General features: G+C 49.6%; 1 protein-coding gene across 2 annotated transcripts in view; it reads right to left on the minus strand.

The window, feature by feature from the left end:
* Positions 1-2,558: 2,558 nt before the first annotated feature.
* SLC9A5 (solute carrier family 9 member A5) overlaps positions 2,559-9,092 on the minus strand; it is a 28,828-nt gene continuing 22,294 nt past the window's right edge. The window contains exons 14-16 of one of the 2 annotated variants that reach the window (XM_069085758.1): positions 7,906-7,975; positions 6,049-6,183; positions 2,559-3,748 (exon numbers count right to left, since the gene is read on the minus strand). In XM_069085758.1, the coding sequence (XP_068941859.1) occupies positions 3,258-3,748; positions 6,049-6,183; positions 7,906-7,975 (696 nt within the window). In that variant the 3' untranslated portion in view covers positions 2,559-3,257. The remainder of the gene's footprint in view (positions 3,749-6,048; positions 6,184-7,905; positions 7,976-9,092) is intronic. The other variant, XM_069085759.1, reaches the window with a different exon arrangement.

Consider the following 9,092-nt stretch of genomic DNA (forward strand, 5'->3'; position numbering starts at 1 on the left):
TACAGTCGACTGGGGAATATGACCTGTATATAGATACAAGGTACTTTGAGATAAAAGAAAAATAGAAATGGAAGTAAAGTCCTCAAGCAAAATGGGAGGAGGGGGACAATGAATCTACAGGGGAAGGGGCTGAGAGGTCAGACTGGGAGGGTAGCTGAAGAAGGCGACATGGAGGAGGTAGAGTCTTGGCAGAGAAGAAGGATTTCAAGGGGCAGGGCTGAGGAAAGAGTCATGTATGTACGGAGAGTAGCCTGTGGAAACCCATGTGTGGAGATAGGTGGAGGTTAGCTGAAGAGTGGTGTGTGTGTGTGTGTGTGTGTGTGTGTGTGTGTGTGTGTGTGTGTGTGTGTCTGGAGCGGAGGGCTGGAATAAAGCTGGAAAAGTAGGCTGCAGCCAGATTATGAAGGTCCCTAAATGCCATATGAAGGAGTGGATTTTTACATTAAAATGACAATAGCAGGGGGCGGCCAGGTAGCACAGTGAGTAAGAGCACCGGCTCCAGTGTTGAGAAGACCTGGAGATCGAATCCCAGGCTCAGACACTTAGCACCCACCCAGAAACACCTGGCCGTGTAACCTTGAGCAAGTTGCTTAACCCCAATTGCTTAGGGGCAGCCAGGTAGCACAGCGAATAAGAGCACCGGCTCCAGTATCGGGATGACCTGGATCAAATCCGGGCTCAGATACTCAGCACCACAACCAGAGATAACTGACTGTGTAACCTTAAGCAAGTTACTTAACCCCGATTGCTTTAAAAAAAAAAATGACAATAGCTAACATTTATATAGCACTTTAAGGTTTACAAAGCACTTCAACATGTTATTCCCTTTGGTTTTCATAGTAGCCCTGTGAGGTAAGTGCTATTGTTAGGGTCACTTTACAGACGAGGGAACCGAGGCTGAGAATGGTTACAGGCTTGCCCAGCTAATAAGCATCTGAGGCAGTGTCCAAATGCAGGCTTGACTTTACATCCAGTACTCTATGAGAGCCCATCATGCTAGTGGGCTAATCTTGGGTCAGGAAGGCCTGGGTTCAAATCTTGCCTTTGACATGCACTAGTCATGTGATCATGGGTAAATCACTTAACATCTGAGTGCCCCGGGCATCTTTTGTTACTCTAAAGCACAGATTGGTGAAAGGATTTTCCACACTGGGAGTCTTCAGCAATAGCATCACAAGTCTGGAGCGACACAACCATAAAAGGACAGTGGAACATCACAGGAGGTTTCTGACGGGGACGTAGTTCGGTTACACTCTGCATTAGGGAGGCTATTTGGTTCCCTGGAAGCTACCGACTCCCCCTTCATCTGAGCCGTATCTAGGATTCATTTCTTTTGCATCCTTCAGAGTGTCCTATTCACCCTCATCTTTTGAATTCTTTCCCAGAATACACAGGAGGCAAGCAGAGGGTGCTTCCAGCTTGGAAAGGGGAAGGAGGGCGTCCCCACGAGGATCATCCTGGGGATACCCCATCTGCTCTAGTTCTTGAGCTGGTACACAGCAGCTATGGGAGCCCAACCTCCTTAGCATCATCACAGGGCTGAGAAGCCACCTCAATCCATGCCCATGGAGAGACCCTTTTCCAGAGGTGCCTGGGAGCACTGGGAGTGGAGGGACCATGAGACACTGCCAGGTTCTACCCCGTAATTCCCTTCCCTCAGAGTGGGCTGCAGCCTCAGTCCAGACCCTTTGCTTCTGCCACCCTTGTATGGGAAGGCCCATTGTGCAGTCTCAAGGCTATCCCTCTCCTTCCTTCCCTGAATGGCCCCTGATACCCCCCAGAGACATGGAGAAAGGCCACATATCCATCTGAGAGATATTTAATGTTTCTCAGGTTTGAGATACAAAAAACTGAATGGGGAAAAGAAGGGAATGCAGAGACTAGCCCAAAAAAAGGATCACTCAATGTACAGGTCTGACAGCCCCAACTCAATCATTATAACAACCAGACCTTTCCACCCAATAGCAGAGACAAACAATAATCTTAGGAGGGAGGGCTCCCCTCCTCATGGGTGCATATATGGGTGAAGATAACAAAGGAACACCTAAGACCCCTACCTCCTCAGCTTCCCAGAGAAGACCCACCCCTATAGAGAGCCCTGGTCAGAGATGACAAATGGCCCTTTGGACAGAAAAAGCCATGTCCTGGGCAACAGCAGCTTGTTCTCCCATCCGGGAGTGATCCTGTGCCTGGGGAAGCCCCAGTCAAAGGCCTAGGCCCAGCCTGGAGGCCTTAGGGCAAAGGAGGATCTATTATTACAACATTCAACAATCAAATGGAGAGAAGTAGAAAAGAAGGGAAAAAAAAACCAAGGAGGGGAGAAGCAGGCTTGAGGGAGGCAGGGAAAGGAAGAAGTTATTTGTACTGTAAACCAGGGTATCTGTGAAGGTCGTCACCATGGTCCCCATCCCCTGCCCCATTTCGGGTTTCCTCATTTGCCCACCTGAGGACTAATCCCTACCAGTCTTCTCAGAGAAGCTGGGTAACTGACCCCCTAGGGCCCTTATTCTAGGTAACTGACCAAACCTTCACTGTAGAAGGGATTGAGGGGGCCAGCTATTTCCCCCTTCCCCCACCTCCTCCACCCCACAACACACACACACACACACACACACACACACACACACACACACTCATTCACTCACTCACATGGTCCAAAGGAGATGAGGGGAATGAGGGCAGGTGGATGAAGCCTCAGGTTCCCAAATGCTGAGACACCCCGACCGGCAGGGGCCTCAGGGATTCCCAGACCAACCTCTGATCCCTCCCAACCTGGCCCAGTGTTGGAAAGACTGTTCATGGGTCTCCTCAGTTAAAGGGGGCTTGGGGGGTAGAAGCTGGTAATGCAGGAGGAAGGAACAGAAGTAAAGGACAGCTGGGGTGGGAAGCAGCCGCCTGAAGCCCTCTGAACGGGGCCAAGGTTAGGAGCCACCCCAGGGAAACAAGGAAGGAAAGATCCAATCACCCAGGGCCCCAGGCATGCTCAGATTTCAGCAACTTGTTCTCTTCATCTAGAGGGTAACTTAGAAGCCATGATGAAGAAGAAGGTCGGGGTGGTGTGGTAGAGGAGGGTCCCTTCTGATCTGATCCCCACCTCTGGGGTGGCTGGTACTCAGCCCAAATTCAGCCAGTAACCTTGACCCCTGCCAAGTGCATTCTCTGGACCACACAAGGACTCTCTCCTCATCTTCCTTCTTTCCTTTCCATCCCTTCCCCATTCCTCCCCACCCCCGCCGCTGACTCCTCGGTTCTCAAGGCTACAGCCGACCAGCTCTGTTGAACTGGATAAGCCATCGGGCATTGGCAGTGCCTGGACTGAGGCACCCACGGTCCTCCGGTGCCATCAGCGGCTGCAGTTCCTGCTGCTCAGGGATATCCGCACTGCTCTCGCTACGGGAGCGGCCTGCCTTGGCCAGACTCGGGGTGAAGGTGAAGCCGGTATGGGGTTCAGGTGATGGAGTAACGAGAGCAGCCAGTGGGTCCCGGAGCTCATCTCCCCGAGGTGGGGCGCAGGTCAGAGGATGGGCTGCTCTCAGGGCAGCCTGGGCGCAGGGTGGAGATGCCAGGCTCTCCAGGGATGAGATGCTCTGATTCCATCCCGTCTGCATGTCCACAGGCACAATCTTGGTGGTCTCCGATGACACATACACTGCCAGGTCCCCCTGCCCGCTCTTCCAGGGCAGCTCCTTCTCAGCACAGGTTGGTGAAGGGGGAATGATCCGTGGGCTTGGGCACACCTCCATGCTCCCTGGGGACATAGCACACAGCTCAGGAGACACACGGCCCATTGGACACAGGCCCAACGGGGCTTAGGGAAAGCTAGGAAGGAAGGCCTCTCTGATCATCAGCTCCTCTCCTAGTGAGTTTACTGGGCCTGCATTCGCAGGCCAATATTATTATAATTCCACTGGGACAGTAGAAAGAATGCAAGATTTTGGGTCAAAGGTGGGAGTTTGTGCATTTAACACCTGTGACTTTGGAGGCATCATCTCTCTGGGCCTCAGTTTTCTCCTCTATAACATAAGGAGGTTGAACTAGACAGTCACTAAGGACACTGGTTCTATGATCTGTCACAGGAAGAAACTGAGTCAGGGGCAGGAACTGAGAGGGCCAATAACCCCAGTGAGGCAGAGCCAGAGAATAGGGTCGGCATAAGGAAGAAGGCAAGTTATTCCTTGGTATGGGTCAGTGCCCATAGGACTGCTGCATAGACAATAACGTCCTGCCCAGAACCAGTCTGCCTGTTAACTCAGCCACCCCCAACTCTAAGCCAGTGGAGAACTAGGGGACAGAACCCCAGGCTGGGCTGACCAAGAGCTCAGCCCTGGACCCCATGTCTCTGACCTCCAGGCCTGCAGCCCTGTGCAGTAGGGACTGAATCCTAGAGTAAGTGCTGCTGTCACCCCAGGGGTAAGGATAAAAGCCTGGATCTGAGATGTGATGGCTAAAATATTGGTCTTGGAATCAGGAATACAAATCTCTTCACTGATACTTACTTGGCTAGGTTACCATAGAGAAGTCACTTCACCTCAGCCTTACTTTCCTTATCTGTAAAATGGGAATAATACCCTTCACGGGTGGTCTTTATTTGCTTTTTGGCACATAATAAGCATTTTAATCTCTCTCTCTCTCTCTCTCTCTCTCTCTCTCTCTCTCTCTCTCTCTCTCTCTCTCTCTCTCCCTCTCTCTCTCTCCCTCTCCCTCTTTCTCTCTCTCTCCTCCCCCCTTCCCATGTCTCTTTGTGTCTGACTTTCTCTGTCTGTCTCTGTCTCTCTCCCTTTCTCTCTCTCTGTTTCTCTGTCTCTGTGTCTCTCTCCCTGTTTTTCTGTATCTGTGTTTCTCTCCCTCACTCTCTGTGTCTGTCTCTCCCCTTCTGTCTCTCTCTGTCTCTGTCTGTCTCTCTGTCTCTCTGTCTCTCTGTCTCTCTCTGTCTCTCTCTGTCTCTCTGTCTCTCTGTCTCTCTCTCTCTGTCTCTCTCTCTCTCTCTCTCTCTCTCTATATATATATATATATATATATATATCTCCCTGTCTCTTTCTCTGTCTCTGTCTCCCTCTCCCTCTCTGTCTCTCTCATCTCCACCCCCACCCCCACAAGTTAAAGCTATGTAGGTCAAGAGGGAGATTAGGGAGTATCTGGAACCCAAGTAGGGAAACCCAGAAATGTTCTTTATTTGGAGGCAGGAGGCAAAGGAGACAAATAGTGCATTAATTGGGGTGAGCTGAGAATAAGTTGAATCGAGCACGAGGGTTGGAAAGAGTGGGGTCCCAGGAAGGAGGAGCCAACACAGCCAGAGAGCTGGAAGCCAGTCCAGCTCATGTGCCCAGAGCATAGCAGAGGACTGACCCACCCATATGCAGCAGGAAGAAAAACCACCATCATTCCCAACAGGTTGGATGCTGTGATTAAAAACAACAGCCTGGCATTGGGGCCAAACAGCTGTAGGCAGTCACAGGACCTTAGAAGGGATGTTAAGGATTATCTGGTTCAACTCCCTCATTTCACAGATGAAGAAACTGAGGCCCAGAGATGGACCTTGCTTTGCCCAGTCATGCAGCAGGTGGTGGAGCTGGGAACGGAAGCCCCAGTCACCCGATCCATAGAATCATCCATTTAGAGCCATAAAGGCCCTCAGAAGCCAAAGAGTCCAACCCCCTTATTTTATAGTTGAGGAAAAGGAAACAGAGGGGCTGGTGAATTGTCCCAGAGCACACGGCTGTTACACACTGGGATCTGAACTCAGGTCTTGTAGCTCCAAGCCCAGGACCTCTCCATTATCCTACATACCCACCTTTTGTCCAGTGCTGTTTCAAATGTACCAGATTCCCGTACAGTAGAGTTTAGTTATTCAAACTGAAAAATTAAATGATCTGGGCCCAGGTGGATTCAAGTTCTTCTACTTGGTCAAGCTGGCCTCCCTTGCTCTGTCCAGACCCAGGCAGGCTTGGCCATTGGGTAAAACTGGGCTCAGCTTGGGGGCTGAATCTCTAAAAAGAGAAGGGAATGAGGGTATATCCTGGCACATACTGGGGGGAAGGGGAGACATACCATGACCTGGAACTTTGTGTTCTTGGAAGACCTCGTTGGTGGCCCGGGCCACAAAGACAATGCCCTCATCGTCCTCCTTTTCTGTCTCTGAACTGTCACTTTCCTCTTCAGACTCCACTGCTAAGATCACTGCAGCTGGGCAGAAAGGGAAAAAGGGGCAGGGGACTCAGAATCTTACCAGAGGGGAGGGACCTTAGAGGGCATCTATTCCAAACCCTCCATGAAATGGGAATGCCTTCTTGTTGCCATCTCTGGTAAGCAGGCTCTGCTAAATACCTTCTGTCATTCCCATGAGTGGACTGGTTTTAATTTCCCTCAGCATCTTTTTTTGGAGGCAATCTGAGTTAAGTGACTTGCCCAGGGTCATGCAGCTGGTAAGGCTGGATTCGAATTCAGGTCCTCCCGGCTCCAGGGCTGGTGTTCTATTCACTGTACCACCTAGCTGTTTCACCCTCTCCATCTTGTTAACCTTCCTCTAGAAGTGTTCTAGCTTGTCATAGGATGATAGAGTTTAGAACTAGGAAGGCCCTTCTATGTTAATTAATTAATTAATTCAATGTGGGATTAAATAATCTCATCCCTTCAGTTTTACTGGTGAAGTCTAGATGTGATGTGCCAAAGGTCACAGCGATAAATAAAGGAATAAAACCATGATTTTAAAATCTGACTTCAAATCTCACTTTTCCCACTGTCAGCATGCCCCCTAAAACATGGCCCCCAGAGAGGAACCCAGCACTCCAGATTCAGATAGCCCTGAGACAAGGACAATGAGGCAAGCATTTGTTTTCTTCTAGAGATCATCTTTGCATTCGTCTCCCCTGATCTGGCTGCCTTGTCACACTTGGCTTAAACCAAGCTTATGGTCATGGAAACCTCTAGGTTTCACTATTCCAAAGCCCCAGATCAGCTCTTCCAGGGATCTGGTCCAACCTGGTCCCTGCCCCTGGGTCTCATGTGTCAACACATCATGGAAAGAACTTTGTTCTTACAGGAGGCAGGGAGGTGACAAGCCAGGGTACACAGAGTCTGTCAAATGAGAGCCGGCCGTAACACTAGAGGGCACCAGATTTAGAGTCTGGGGGCCTGGGTTCAAATCTCTGTGCCTTGCCAGCTGGGCACCTTGCCTGTCCATTCTGCCCTTGTCTCATCATTTTCCCCTTCACGACATCCTGTGCTTACGTCCCCTTCCTCTAACAAGGCACTGCCACCCCGGTGCAGATATCTCAAACTCAACATGTCTAAAACACAGCTCCCTACCTTTCCCTTCCAAACCATCTCTTCTTCCACAGGCTTATAGCTCCAGCGCTCTCACCAGCATCTCTTCTGAACTCACTCCATATAGCCAATCAGCTGCCAAGTCTTTTCTACCTCTAGAGCATGTCTTGTGCACGTCCCTTCCCTCCCCTCAGAATGCCCCCTTCCAGGTGCCGGCTTGCATCACCCAACATCTGGATGCTGCAATAGCCTGCTGGCTCCATCTCCTGCCTCCAGCCTCTCCTCACTACAACCCCTCCTGCATTCAGCTGTCATAGTGATCTTCCTCAAGGGTAGGTCTGATCATGTCGCTTCCCCCAGGTTAATAAATTTCAGAGACTCTCTATTACCTCCAGGATCAACTATAAAAAGCCTCTGTTTGGCTTTAAAAGCCCTTCTTAACCTGGCCCCTTCTATCTCTCCAGCCTCCTTACAACTGACTCTCCTGACTCTCCATGCACTGTCCGGACTCTTCATTCTCACCATGCCAGACTCTTCTCATATTTCCTACACTTGGCACAGGACTGGGTACACAGTAGGTTGGTTGCCTCACTGAGCAGTCCCGCATCACTCCTCCCCCCAATTTCTTCTCCCTCAGCTTACCTGTGTCCGGTAAGTTCGAGGCTCGATGAGGTTTCCCGTTAGGAGTCTCTTTGTCTGCTGAACCATCTTTCTGGAGACAAAGGGAAAAAGCCCGAGTCACCTCTGGAGCTTGGCACCCAAATTGCAATTCCCTACCCTAGTAGGGTACCAAGTTGCAGGGGTCATATGGGAGATGGTAATCCATATCCTTAGCCCAGACAGAGGTGACTTCCTCAATAATGAAAGAATTCTCCACCTGGAACTCTGGATGCTGCCCAAGTGGTCTCAGATATAAAAATGGCTCTGGCCTTAGGGAAGATAATCAGTGTCTCTTTTTCCAAATCCCAGTCTCCAGGGCCTAAACATGTTGCCTCCATAGCTGATAACAAAGATCCCCAGTTTCCCCAATATACTCCCAATCATAATTAAGATCATAGGATTTGGACTCAGAAGGTCCAGAGAGTAAGGGATTAGTATAAGGCTGAGTTAGTAGCAGGGTTGGGATTCAACCCCAGACCCTCTGAGCCCAATCCAGTGCTTTTCAAACCTAGTTCAGCCTGTGACTCCCAAGATGAATTCTCCACCTCCACCCCTGAGCCTCTCCAATTGGAAAACTCCTCACCAGAATCTCCATTCGAGGGAATGCCTATGCCAGCCATGCTGGCTTCAGCCCCACTGTAGCCCATGATTCCCAGGACCTCTTCCTTGCCTTGTCCCTGCTGAGGCATCTTCTCCCACTCGGACCTCTTCTGTACACACTCTCGACCTTCCAGTTCTCTTTTGTGTTCTGTTTGCCTATCAGAATGTATATCTCCTCTAGTACAGGGACTGTCTTCTCTCTGCTTGTGTTTGTATTCCTAGCACTTGGCACATTGTAAGCATCTAATAAACGCTCTCTCTCTCCATCTATCTACATATCTATCTCTCTGTCATCTAGCTATCTATATCATCAATCCATCTATCTCATCTATCTATAATCTATCCATATCTAATATCAATTTATATCTGTTTTCTATCACCTATCTACTTTTACCTAAATCTATCATCAATTCATCTCTCATCTCTCTATCATCTAGCTATATCTATCTATCTCTATCTACCTATCTGTCTGTCTGTCTATCTATCTATCATCTATCTATCTATCATCTATCTTTCTATCTGTCTATCTATCTATCTATCTATCTATCTATCTATCTATCTATCTATCT

Source organism: Petaurus breviceps, unplaced genomic scaffold (assembly GCF_028583685.1).
Source record: "Petaurus breviceps papuanus isolate PSGF00001 unplaced genomic scaffold, PetGlider_PUasm1.0 176, whole genome shotgun sequence".
Taxonomy (NCBI): Eukaryota; Metazoa; Chordata; class Mammalia; order Diprotodontia; family Petauridae; genus Petaurus; species Petaurus breviceps.